We start from the raw sequence: 14,085 nt of genomic DNA, 5'->3' as shown, positions 1-14,085 counted from the left end.
GTAGGGACGCACGTGCGCCTAGAATGTCGATGCCAGAGTTATAACCTTTGATGTCCCGAGATGTGCGTCCTTTTGTTAAATTACCTTGTTCTGATTAGCCAGTTGTTAAGTTTGATTTGACACTCCGGAAATGTCCATTATACAGACTACTTGAATAGGTAATTGCAGAGACATCGCATTGCAGAGACATCGTGAATTGAGGTTGATTTGTCTATTCAACCTCTATTGGACTCTCCAATATTACTGTATTCCGTGCAGTATCCATTATGTTTTCGTTTTTCTGGGGGGATTCCCCTTATGTTTATTACTGGAATATCTCTTTCAAAATTAAGCTTTTGATTCTTTAAGGCTTAATAATAACTTTGCATGCAACAAAGAAACGAATACACAAAAGGTCTCATCCAACCATTAAAAATCATGATTATGTTGTAGCTTTCGTTTATCAATTTTGCTTTGTTAATTCTTTCCAGGGTTTCAATTTATTTAACAATTGTTACGTAAAAAAATAATTTTAATTAATTATCCATGGTATTTGTATGCGTAAATAATATTTTGGCAATGTTTGAAGCGAGTTCTGACCATCGCATTTTTCTGGTGTTGTAACAAACATTAAGAAATAGAAAAAAAGTGTTACAGTACGCTTAAAACCAAACCACAAGTAAAAAAATATAATTAAAATCATCTCTATAAAACAATTCAGTACAGTACATTTATTTAAAATTGAACTTCTAAAAATTAGGCCAGTAATTAATATTCATTTATTAGTACTGATAACGACAGTTTCGATAGGCCTATAAACTTCCTGAAATGTCTTTACATGGGTTTAATTATCGGATCGATGTATATATCCTTCATGTTGACATTATGACATTATGTCTCGCAAACCTACTACTTCAGTTGTGATTTAGTCGGGTTCATATCCGGAGTCAGCAGAGAGAAAGAGATTTTTGTTTGTTTAAAGATAGTTGAGTTCCAATGAAACAGACGGCAAGTTCCTTGACATCACCTTTCGATCAAACTTAACAACTGACCAATTAGAAGAGAGCCAGGAATACGCGCGTTTTTAACAAGCACACGTGTTATCCCGCAAACGCATGTGTTTGCGTAAGCCTATGATATTATTGCACTGTCCGTTTGTGGGACCTTAGCAACAATATCCAAGGGGCGGGGCTTGGCGGAAAAGTCTATTGTAGACCCTGCAGTCAGTACTCCTTAACTCCTTAATTTGGCTGGTAATGAACTGCCTTTTTGGATATTGTTCCCCAAATATGACACCTTAAACAGCGTAAATTTATGTATCCTTGCGCATTTGTGGGAGGACAATGACCAATTAGAACAGGGTTTGAAATAAGCACATGTTCCACAAATAATCAGGACACTGACACGATGCTTGCATTTAACACTAAAGGCCAACTCAGCGTCGTACGACACAGCCTGGCGCGATTTGTTGTTGTGTGAGTTTAATGCTGAAGCTCGGTTTCCATAGAATCGCTCACCCTCAATCGCGACAGTCGCCGACAGACGTCGGGAAGGTTCAACTTTGCCGATTGCGTTGCAGACGAATCAGGGTGCATTGCTAGTTTCCCTGACGCAACCAGGAAGGCACTCTGATTCGTCTGCAACGCATTCGACAAATTTAGTACCAGGTTCAACCTTCCCGACAACTGTTCGGCGACTGCCGCCGATAGGTTGAGCGATATGGAAACCAAGCTTTACGAGAATCCAAAAACTGTCCCCGACGATAAATTGCGTCGGGCTGCATCGCATGGCGATTTGAAGCCCAGTTTTCTTAAAATCGCTACACTGTCGCTACAGTGTTTTTCAGTGCAATCGTTGTACTGCATAGCAATCCCTGACGCAATCGGGAAGGCCGACCAACCAATCAGCATCACCGAAAGCTGTCGGCTATAGCGTGTAGCTATTGTATGAAAAACAGGAAAGAAAAGGAATTTGGGATTGGGAAATACAGGCCAGGGTTGTGGGGAGGAAAGGAAAGAAATGACAAGCCAAACACATAACAAAATGTAAACAATGACATAAGCCTAGTTAAATAGATAAAAAATCTAAAATAAATTGGAAATAAAATACAGAAAAATGAATGAGGAGGTAATTGAATAATTAAACATTAATACAGTATTATAAAAAAAATGAAAAACAACTAAATAAAATTAATGTGGTTTTTTTTGTTTTGTTTTTTTTGCTTTGATTGCAAAAGATTTTCGCTCACTGTTTTAATCATCTTTTTTTAAAAATTCTGTTCCGGCTTTTGCTTTTAATGTAAAGCGCATAGAGGTGCACCTGTCTCTTATACACATCTAGATGTGTATAAGAGACAGATTGCACTGTCCGTTTGTGGGACCTTAGCAACAATATCCAAGGGGCGGGGCTTGGCGGAAAAGTCTATTGTAGACCCTGCAGTCAGTACTCCTTAACTCCTTAATTTGGCTGGTAATGAACTGCCTTTTTGGATATTGTTCCCCAAATATGACACCTTAAACAGCGTAAATTTATGTATCCTTGCGCATTTGTGGGAGGACAATGACCAATTAGAACAGGGTTTGAAATAAGCACATGTTCCACAAATAATCAGGACACTGACACGATGCTTGCATTTAACACTAAAGGCCAACTCAGCGTCGTACGACACAGCCTGGCGCGATTTGTTGTCGCGTCGGGTCTGTGTGAGTTTAATGCTGAAGCTCGGTTTCCATAGAATCGCTCACCCTCAATCGCGACAGTCGCCGACAGACGTCGGGAAGGTTGAACCTGTTCAACTTTGCCGATTGCGTTGTAGAAGAAGGATCAGGGTGCATTGCTAGTTTCCCTGATGCAACCAGGAAGGCACCCCGATTCGTCTGCAACGCATTCGGCAAATTTGGTACCAGGTTCGACCTTCCCGACAACTGTTCGGCGACTGTCGCCGATAGGTTGAGTGATATGGAAACCAAGCGTTACGAGAATTAAAAAACTGTCCCCGACGATAAATTGCATCGGGCTGCATCGCATGGCGATTTGAAGCCCAGTTTTCTTAAAATCGCTACACTGTCGCCACAGTGTTTTCAGTGCAATCGTTGTACTGCGTAGCAATCCCCGACGCAATCGGGAAGGCCGACCAACCAATCAGCATCACCGAAAGCTGTCGGGTATAGCGTGTAGCTATTGTATGAAAAACAGGAAAGAAAAGGAACTTGGGATTGGGAAATACAGGCCAGGGTGGGGAGGAAAGGAAAGAAATGACAATCCAAACACATAACAAAATGTAAACAATGAAATAAGCCTAGATAAATAGATAAAAAATCTAAAATAAATTGGAAATAAAATAAAGAAAAATGAATGAGGAGGTAATTGAATAATTAAACATTAATATTATTTAAAAAAAATGAAAAACAACTAAATAAAATTAATCTGGTTTTTTTTTTTTTGTTTTTTTTGCTTTGATTGCAAAAGATTTTCGATCACTGTTTTAATCATCTTTTTTTAAAATTCTGTTCCGGCTTTTGCTTTTAATGTAAAGCGCAAGAGGTTTACAGCATTCTGCGCTATATAAAACGAATTTATTAATACAGTACTATAAACCAAGCTTGAATTGGCATTAATAGTAACTTTTTAGTCGTACTGTGGGTACTAGAACTGAACTTTATCACTATTTTAGATTACGTGCCTTTTCACATTTTCCGGTCAGCATGAATATCCATAATAATCGGAATAATGAATAACCATAATAATCGGAATAACATAACATTATATTTGTCATGTTTTAGTGGCACAAAAATCATCTGTCCTTGGTTTTTGAGGTTTTCGTTTTCAACTTAATACCGGTAATTATTCCCGTTTCTGGTGAATGATAATAATAATAATAATTTTAGATTGTTTTACCTCTTCCACAATCAATACAATATCTGTTAATGCGTAATTGGCCCATTTAACACATATTTGTGCTATTTTAACGATTTCTTGGAATAATCTATTCGTGCATAAAGTCATCATGCCTAACTCCCACCCTAAATCACTAAGAAATTAAATAGTTTGAAAATGGTGTGGCCGATCCCAAAGGTGAAGATGAAGGGTTTAATGATTAGTGAAGGGCGTTAACTGGTTAAATAAGATAGTAGGAGGTTACTTAATTACTTTAGCGTATTTTTTGTACGCGAGCTTCTTATGCGAGGGTGTGCGCTCTCGCGCATTCTTGATACACCAGTAGGGAATAACATCCAAATTTTAGAGAGAAAAAGGAGTATACTACTTTTATTGCTACATTTTAATTTATACAAGATTTATTTATTTATTTCTTGTATAACCTGGGTTAACAACTCAGTTGAAAACCAACTGTTATCCTTATGTGCCCAGGATACGATACAAAAAAAAATAATCCTAATGTACTTACTTTAATAATAACACTGTAATTCATAAGAACAACATTAATGACAATAATAATAATAATGATAATAATAATAAATAAATAATAATAAAAATAACAACAATAATTATAATCATTATTATTACATTAATAGAATTAAGTTAATCCAGCAATTAAACTGCTGAGTTAATTGTTTTAACTGCCTTCTAATACAATAATACATAAGAACATTAATAATAATAATAATAATAATAATAATAATAATAACATTAAATAGGATTAAATATGCCAACAATTACAATGCTAAGTAAATTGTTTAACTGTCAGCTAATACTATACGGTAGGAACAACATTAATAATAATAATGAAGATCATAATATTACATTAATAAGATAAACTAAGCCTACAGTTGAGAAGTTAAATAAATTATATTAACATTCATCTAATTTTTAACTTTATTAACCACTTTTTATTTTATAAACTGTTTTGTTTATTAGTGAAAAGGAACATAATTTAATAAAATAAAGGGGAAAAAAGCAAGATTGATTTGAATTCATCTACTCCCTTGGGCAGAGTTCCACAATTTAGTTCCTCTGAATTTAAACATCCTTCTGCCTGACTGTTGTTTCTGGATAGAAAGTTTCAAATTACCTCTAGTACTTCCCCTAGTATTGTGAGAATGAACTCTGCCCAATGGAGTAAAGACGTCAGAAAGGTAGTGGGGAACTCTGCCATCCAAGTATTTTTTTAACTAAAGCGCGAGTGTGGGAATCTCTTCTTAAAGATAAATACTGCCAACCCAAAGTTTTATGCATAGGCCTATCAACAATTCTTGTTTTGTGTCTGGCCCTGAGGATCTGTTTGGCCGCTCTGTGTTGTAGTTTATGTAATTTATCACTTAATCCCACCCCGAAATTTCCCCAGACGTCGGCGTAGTCGAACAAAGGCATCACTAATCCTCTGTAAATATAATTATGTGCATTAACGTTAAAGTATCTTCTAATTCTTCCTACCCCAATCCTACTAGATATATGTTGACACATATAATCGATATAATCTGTTCATGAAAGGGAGGGGTCTAGCCAAATTCCCAAGTATTTATATTTGGTAACATTTTGGATGGCAGAGTTCCCGATACTTAATTTAATCTCATTAGTTTTTTAATAAAGTTAAAGTTATTTTTTAATCTAATTTGTGTTCCTTATCCTATGATGCTTATCGATATTACAGCAATTTCAAGATTAGTGTTATTAACAGTTTCTTCACAATAACGTGTTTTCTTTTTAATTTTATGACGATAAATATGTGTTTATAGTTCTCCATTTTATGCGAAATTAATTTTCGTTCAATTATATATTCGTTTTAAACCTGAAAAAAGCACCACCCTCAAATATAACGCGCAACAAAAATTTGAACAGTAAGCAGTGCTGTAATGTAAATCGCTGTCCACACACCTGTATCGAAAGTTGATGAAACAGATATTTGATTTGCCCATATATCGGCATGACGATGCCATACCACACCCATATAAGCAAATCACAGGTATTTGCCACAATACAAACCTTGATAATGTGGACACAGAGCTTAAGGTAAATTGTTGAAAAGGAAAATAATATAGGCTTTTATAAAGCTTTGTCTACACTATCAAATTTCATCAAAAAAGCGTCACATAAAATTTGATGGAACATGGAGTTGAACACGTTAAACTTTTTTTTATACAATTTGATAATATATGATATGACGTCATCGTACCCATATATGGGCACATCACATTTTTTGTCACATAAAATTTGATAGTGTAGACAATGCTTAAAGGTAGGCCTTACAGTTGTCTATTGTAATGTTTCATGACGTACTTTTGCAGGCGGATATCCGTGAGACCATCAGACCGTGTCGTGCAGGTTATGATAGCATGACGAACTTTGACCAATTCTCTTTATTCACGCTGAGCTGTAGTTTCAGTTTAACCGTTTCTCCAAAGCAAATATAAGCCTTTCCCATTAAAATATAAAACTACACATAAATGCTAGACCGACAGAGGTCCTAAATTGTTGGAAGTTGTTTATTAACAATGCATAGTCGTTAAGGCAGATATAAACGTCTGTATACCGGTAGGTCCTTAAATTTGCCGGTAACAATTTAAGAATTTTTGTAGCAAAAGTTCGGTAAGTTAGAGATCATTGGCTTTTCCCAGCACTACCTGGAAGAGCCATTGTTTTTGTTCTGATATTTTTTATTTTTTTATTTTTTTTGGCTTTTCTCAGCAGGAGCTGGAAAATCCATTGCTTTTGTTATGATTTTTTTTTTTCTCATATCAAAGTAAAGTATTCTTTATTCTTACTTGTTTACTTGTTTCCCAAGAGAGTCTTCTGTAATCTGGGTATAGAGGCCAAGTAAAACGATGCTTATAGACCCCTCGAAAAAACTGAGTATTTAAAATTTAACATAGGGCGCAAATTTAAGCGGACGGTCAGCTAAACTCAATTGCAGATTTAACTAAATTATATTGAGGTAGAGTTAACGTCTTCGTTCGATAAAGAATTCCACAGCCGGACTGACATAAATGAAAAAGCGTGACTTCTGATACGTGTCCTAACAGTGCTGATGTTTGATCTTAAAGGAGTAACCTCTAGTTTTTGCACCTTTATCAAACTCAACAAATAAATCAGCCGAAACCTTGTTAAGTTTGGGGTCATTTTAAGTGCTAACGTCCAAGACCAAATATCTCAAAAACTTACCAAGGGACCAAAATAAAACTTTACAGAATGGTTTGTCATGGTCCATTAAAAAAATGATAACATTTTGGTGACAACCCGGAGGAGGATGTGGACATGAGACTGTTGAAACTGACCTAACGCAGGGTTGGCGCGTAATAGCACGCAATGTTTATGAGTCTCCATCATCCTCGCTATTACCATTGTAGCTTTAGTTTGGGTTTTACTAACGTCAAGTTAGTTTCCTTGTTATTTCTTAACTTGAACTTTTTTTTTAGAAATAGCTGTTGTTTTTTGTTTTTTTTGTCTTTTGTAGGGTTATCCCACTTTTATTTCTTCTCACATTTCATCATTACATAATTTACAATTAATAGGTTTTATGTTGTACTGTGAAATAACCAATATGAGTATTTACAGAGTAAAAAATCACTTTTCTTTAAAATGGGTCAGTCCATCGTGATGGCTAACTATTATTTCGTTATAGGCATAGATTTTCATAGTAATGTACGACATTTAAACATATGTTTTCAATGCGTTCATTTTATATGTATATTTTCCAATTATATTCTACAAATAGCCGTTGTTTTTGTTCTAATTTATATTTTTCTTCCATCTCGTTTTCCTATTTTTTTTACGAGAGTTTTTCTGACCGGCACTCGTCACTTTCCGCACTTGAGTCTTCTTCAAACATTGCCCAAGCAAAGACCATATCAACGATATGCATATCAAAATTTGACATTATTCTGCATATTTTGAATATTAATAGCAGTTATAGTTGAGTTTCCTTGACATCGAGTTGGTTTTCATGTATTTTAACTTCATAATTTTCTTCATTTTCTGTATGATTTCATTTTTGTTTTTCGTGTTTTATTTTACGCTAGACTTTCTAAATGATTATTATGTTTTATTTTAAAAAATTTCAACATCACTTCCTATTATGGCAATGAGGAAAAGCCCTTTGTTCTACAAACAGACATAGTCTAGTTGTTCTGTTTTCATAAGGCCTAAAAAATAAATTGTTGGTTTGCCCTTCTTTTTTTTAAATGATAAAAAGGGGTGGATGGAAAAGGTTTGCGGGTGGAGGAGGGCAAACAAACGATTTGTTTTGGCCTAATTTTGCGCGCCTTTTTTGAAATGAATTGTTCATTTCTTTGATTGAATTTGTGAGGTTTTCCCATGTCGTATGTTTTTTTGTTGTTGATTTTTTCTTATCTGTAGAGGCCTATCTATGATAATTCGAGGTTTGTGTGTTGACAATGTGTAAATGTGTGCTTGGTTTTTGTTTAAAAACAAGTTTGAAGACCAGACTTCACTAATAAGTAAATAAAAACTCAATCTTTAATACAGTATAACTCGCATACAAAAATAACACATTTATCTTTTGTAGATTTTACATAGAAATATGTAGGCCTACGTGAACCCTGTCTCCTACTGGTTGTGAATTGGCCTGATATATATGTATTATTCGAAGTTAGGCCTAGTTATCGTTTGCTAATTTTAATCGGGAGCCATTACAAGATCGGGCTGTAGCCTATTATCATGCTTGTTTTCTAGACTAAACATTAGCCTAGCCTCTGGGGTTATTTTCTGTGCACACACAGTAAATGACTTTTACTGTACATGTGCTGTACAGGATTATCAAATATTCATTCATATAGGCCTAACAATCATTTGTACATTGTACTGTAATAGATATTCAATCACGACCGTAATATTTTATATTATTAATAATTCCACTTCGGATTAAATGAATTGCAATATAAAGAAGGGCTGATATCCCTATAACTAAATACAGATACGCATGCATTATATTATAAATCAATAAATAATATAGATAACTAAATATTAAAAATTGGCATAATTGTGCATAGGCCTAATCAAAACTAAAAAAAATCATATATTTTTATTAAGTACATAAGCCGTCTTGCAGCTTGAAGTGCGTATGCGTATTTTAAAGGTAAAAGTAATTTGGACAACCATACCGTGTGAATTTTACGTAGGCCTAAATTTTTTCACAGTGAAGATTGATAGGCATATAGCCTATCATTATCCGGCTATTATGCCGTAAACATCAACAATAAACTACAGTACTGCTCAAATATTATTTATTCATTTATTTATTTTAAAGGTATATAACGCCTTTAATTTCGAATACTGTAAGAAGCACTTACGTGATATATTCATTTTTCATTTAATGTTGTCATTGTATCTATACGGACGTTACATTCACGTTGAAAAATGTGTGTATGACAATAAATATTTTGACAAAGACAAACTGTCGGGACAAGTCACCGAGACCCGAGACACACTTCGTGCAAGTAGGCCCGCTACCCGCTGTCAAACCTTAGACAGATGGAAATTTAGCACAGTACAGTAACACCCAGACTTGAAAGTCAAGCCGATACCGCTATGGTTATATGTAACTATCATATTATTATTACGGTAACCATCTATAAATATCCCCTACAAAGAATAAGTACAATCGATTTATCTTTCGGTTGATCGCATGTCAACCTAGGCAATGTTGTTATATTGTTCATTTGCTTCGTACCGGCGTCTACTGCTATGATTTGATTGGACCATCGGTCGTCTGAGTGCCAACTTGGTGCCGCCGATAATGACATCACATGTTACGATTTCTTTTCAACAACAGTCTCAAGGAGACTGTAGAGGAATTGCGACAAAGTCTGTTTCTATTGCACCAGAATGATCCTTTTCGCAAGTTGCCGCCAATATCGGTTGCTTCTCTTTTACTGCCTGTGCGTACGACGGGGGTAAAATCTCATTTGGAAGCGCAAATGCATGTACGCTCCTATCACCGTGGGTTTGACTGTTCGCAATGATACGGAGTGGCGTACCGGGCGGTCGTACAGTTGTTTGATAACTAGGTTGGTTTTTATTTCTTTTAACGAACTTCTTTGATTCGTCTGTTACCGCACACAGTGCCCATCCGTTCATGAAACTAAAGAAGATCAGATACGCGTAGAAACATCCTATTGAAAAGCTACTTAACTGCGATTTCATTGAGTATGTCTGCATAATGGTTGATAGTAAATACATCAGCGGAATTACACCGTTGAAAAATACGGTGAAAATCGTATTCATAACAACCACAACGCCGTATTTACGGCAACACGGCGTTTCATTGTTCCAATAGTTTTTCATGAGAAACTGGACCTGATTCGTCGATCGGCTGCCCTGTGACGTCATCACTATAAGTCCAATGAACGGTTCCTCTTTGACGTATAATGCGACGACAAATGCCGTAATGGCGACCACATCGTAAACGATATCAACTGATCGATTTGGAGATTTTACTAGAATGTTCATCACCAGCATGAAGATGAAGACACCGAGGGCCACGCTGAAGGCAGCTTGAATCTGTACTTCAGCCGTTTTCAACCGATTGGTTAGGACGCCCGAGGTGAACGTTACAGCCACCGCAAGTGTTGGCAAAGCTAGGCCTACGAATGTATCCAGATACCTGTAAACGAAAGATGACCAAGATTTGATTATCAAATATATCAATTATTCTTTAATTATTCTTAAAAAACACAATGAATATATCGCCTTTGAATCTAAAGGTATACATATTTTTTTCTGATAAGGTAGATCCAAGTCATACCAAACGTAGAGTACGCTGAATATATTAGCATCAGATATAAAATCTAAAATAAGAATGTTTGCCGAACGGACTCCAATAATAATAATAATAATAATAATAATAATAATAATAATATTATTATTATTATTATTATTATTATTATTAATGTATGTAAAATTAAAAATGAAATACCATTATTAATATTATTATATTAATTATAATAAATAATAAATAAATTTATATTATTATTATTAATAGGCCTAGGCCTATTAATAATAAATAGCGATAAATTATATTAGTTAATAAATAACAGTATTATGGTAATTAATTAAATTATATAGATCATCATCATCATTGGGATAACATATTTATGAGTTAATCATCAAGGCCTAAAACAATATAGCTTTGTAATATAAATTCAGACAAATTTAGATACAAAAACTCACGTAATTCTTAATTTCGCTGCATGGCCTTTGTGAAAAGTAACAAGCTCTGTTGACTTTTTTCCCCATCGATTCAACACATTTTCGATGACATCGTAGATAGCGAAATAGAGAAAAGCTAACAGGTTTACAGTAACTGAAACGACGAGCCCGACCGTGATAACCGATTGAGTCACCATTTTTTCTGAAGAGCAAACAAAATGACTCTAATCCGTTCTTCTAAATTCAAATGAAAAACAACCATAAGAGTGTTCTTTATATACCACGCCACAACAGTTCGGGGAATTCCATCGTAAAAACCTTAATTCATTCAAAGCCAATAACACAGCGCGTGGCAGTATTTGTTTGATGAGGTCATCGGAAGAAGGGAATTCCCCGTATTGATTTCGAAACTGCCTATACTGCGTGTGTGAAATTTCCCCCATTTTAATAAACCGGATTTTCCTAACATTTTAATTCATTTGATTTGGCTCTTGACCATTACATTTTCACTATAAAAGAGGAAAACATTTTTTACGATAAAAATATATAGGCTATAAATAAACTTTTAAAAAAAAACGAAAAAACAAAAACAAACCAAAAAAAAAAACTTGATTTAATTGTTGATTGACGAGATGACTTATTTTTACCATGTGTTTTACATACACCAAAATAAGCATATATATTTTTTCAAAATTATAAAAATGAAGAAATAAAGAAAATTATATTAAAATTTAAGTATGAGAGTGCCATTTCCCGCCACCTAGAGGTGCAAAAATCATATTTTTTTTCTTTCCTCTGCCCCAATCATGGTTGGACCATTATCTTTGAAGGTCTCTCCCTTGGCCCCCCCCTCAGTTTCGAATTCCTAGATCCACCACTGGATGACACAAAATTTAGCTGTTGGTAAATAATAAAGAATATTATGTTAAAATAAATATGCGAATGCCATTTTCGGCCATCTAGAGGTGCCAAAATCATATTTTTTTCTTTCCTCAGCCCCAACCTTGGTGGGGGCTGAGGTCTAGCTTGGCTCGCTATCTGCGAAAGTCCCTCCCAGGGCCCCTCAATTTCAAATTTCTGGATCCGCCACTGGATGACACGATGTTTAGCTAACTGGTAAATAACAGTGTGCTTCGACGTTAATACAGTACTAGACTAGTTAATAGGGAATTTTCGATGCACAACGTTAACCTTAACTAATGACGGAAACTGATATCTGATGATGTCTTCTAGAATATGCGCTGTCTCTTATACACATCTAGATGTGTATAAGAGACAGAGTGTGGGCCACCAGCGGACCGACATTTAGCCATTGTGGACAAGAACAGAGACCTACATCTGAGTGCAGTGAGGACATTTGGTAAAGGACCTCGCATTGTTAAGCTGGGTAATGAAATTGTTATTTTACATTTTATTCTGCTGCAAGTAACTACATGCTCATTCCATGCCAAATCACCTAGAAGTCCCTAGGAAGGTAGCCCCAAGTAACAATATAAATATGTACACCTGTCTCTTATACACATCTAGATGTGTATAAGAGACAGGCCTATACTGCGTGTGTGAAATTTCCCCCATTTTAATAAACCGGATTTTCCTAACATTTTAATTCATTTGATTTGGCTCTTGACCATTACATTTTCACTATAAAAGAGGAAAACATTTTTTACGATAAAAATATATAGGCTATAAATAAACTTAAAAAAAAAACGAAAAAACAAAAACAAACCAAAAAAAAAAACTTGATTTAATTGTTGATTGACGAGATGACTTATTTTTACCATGTGTTTTACATACACCAAAATAAGCATATATATTTTTTCAAAATTATAAAAATGAAGAAATAAAGAAAATTATATTAAAATTTAAGTATGAGAGTGCCATTTCCCGCCACCTAGAGGTGCAAAAATCATATTTTTTTTCTTTCCTCTGCCCCAATCATGGTTGGACCATTATCTTTGAAGGTCTCTCCCTTGGCCCCCCCCTCAGTTTCGAATTCCTAGATCCACCACTGGATGACACAAAATTTAGCTGTTGGTAAATAATAAAGAATATTATGTTAAAATAAATATGCGAGTGCCATTTTCGGCCATCTAGAGGTGCCAAAATCATATTTTTTTCTTTCCTCAGCCCCAACCTTGGTGGGGGCTGAGGTCTAGCTTGGCTCGCTATCTGCGATAGTCCCTCCCAGGGCCCCTCAATTTCGAATTTCTGGATCCGCCACTGGATGACACGATGTTTAGCTAACTGGTAAATAACAGTGTGCTTCGACGTTAATACAGTACTAGACTAGTTAATAGGGAATTTTCGATGCACAACGTTAACCTTAAATTTAACGGATGACGTCATAATTGATTCATCTAGCGTTATGCGGAGTACGTTAATTTCAGGATTTTACGTGCTCGACGTACGTTAATTACGGGTTTGCGCATGCGTATTTCGATTTGTTTACAAAAGGGGCGGAGCTATCGCGCTGCATGTTGGGTGCTAACGTTAAGGTTAACGTCGTGCTGCATCGAAAACTACCTAGTTAGGTAGAGAAACGGCAGCCAATGTCAATAGCAGTCAAATAGCCTCTTGCCTGTAAGTTTGATCCCATGTGCGATAATCTTTTATTTATAGTTCTAAATACATCATCTGTTTAAACATTTTACATTGTTAACAATCTTTACACTTCGAATTTTTATTTTGAGAATGTTATTTCCGAGCTTCTAGAAGTGCTAAATCTATTTTAACCTTATTCACCAATACCCATGTGTGATAATATTTGATTTCTAAAAATATATTTCTAAAAATCGAAATGCTTCGTATGTTTAAACATTTTACATTGTCAACTTATGATACTTAGAAAATCGTTACGGTAAAGTTTGAAAGTGCTATTTTGGAGCGTCTAGAAGTGCTAAATATTAATAACAGAATTGTGCATTTCTTCATAACAGCTGCTTCAACGCTGAATATAAAATGTGTTTAGATTATCATTAGGCCTAT

The 14,085-nt window shown here is 35.1% G+C and overlaps 1 protein-coding gene across 1 annotated transcript; it reads right to left on the bottom strand.

Annotated features, from left to right (window-relative positions):
• Positions 1–8,379: 8,379 nt before the first annotated feature.
• LOC117102668 lies at positions 8,380–11,355 on the bottom strand. The gene is made up of 2 exons (XM_033243048.1): positions 11,122–11,355; positions 8,380–10,555 (listed from the first exon to the last, which is right to left on the bottom strand). Exons 1-2 carry the CDS (start codon positions 11,295–11,297, stop codon positions 9,727–9,729), a joined length of 1,005 nt encoding a protein of 334 aa, XP_033098939.1. The 5' UTR covers positions 11,298–11,355; the 3' UTR covers positions 8,380–9,726.
• Between the last annotated feature and the right edge of the window lie 2,730 nt (positions 11,356–14,085).

The sequence above is a fragment of the Anneissia japonica genome, unplaced genomic scaffold, assembly GCF_011630105.1.
Source record: "Anneissia japonica isolate Jap-2015-1 unplaced genomic scaffold, ASM1163010v1 scaffold288184_len555535_cov198, whole genome shotgun sequence".
In the NCBI taxonomy this organism is placed as follows: Eukaryota; Metazoa; Echinodermata; class Crinoidea; order Comatulida; family Comatulidae; genus Anneissia; species Anneissia japonica.
Note: the sequence above shows the minus strand (reverse complement) of the source record. Positions and strands in the feature narration are given on the sequence as shown.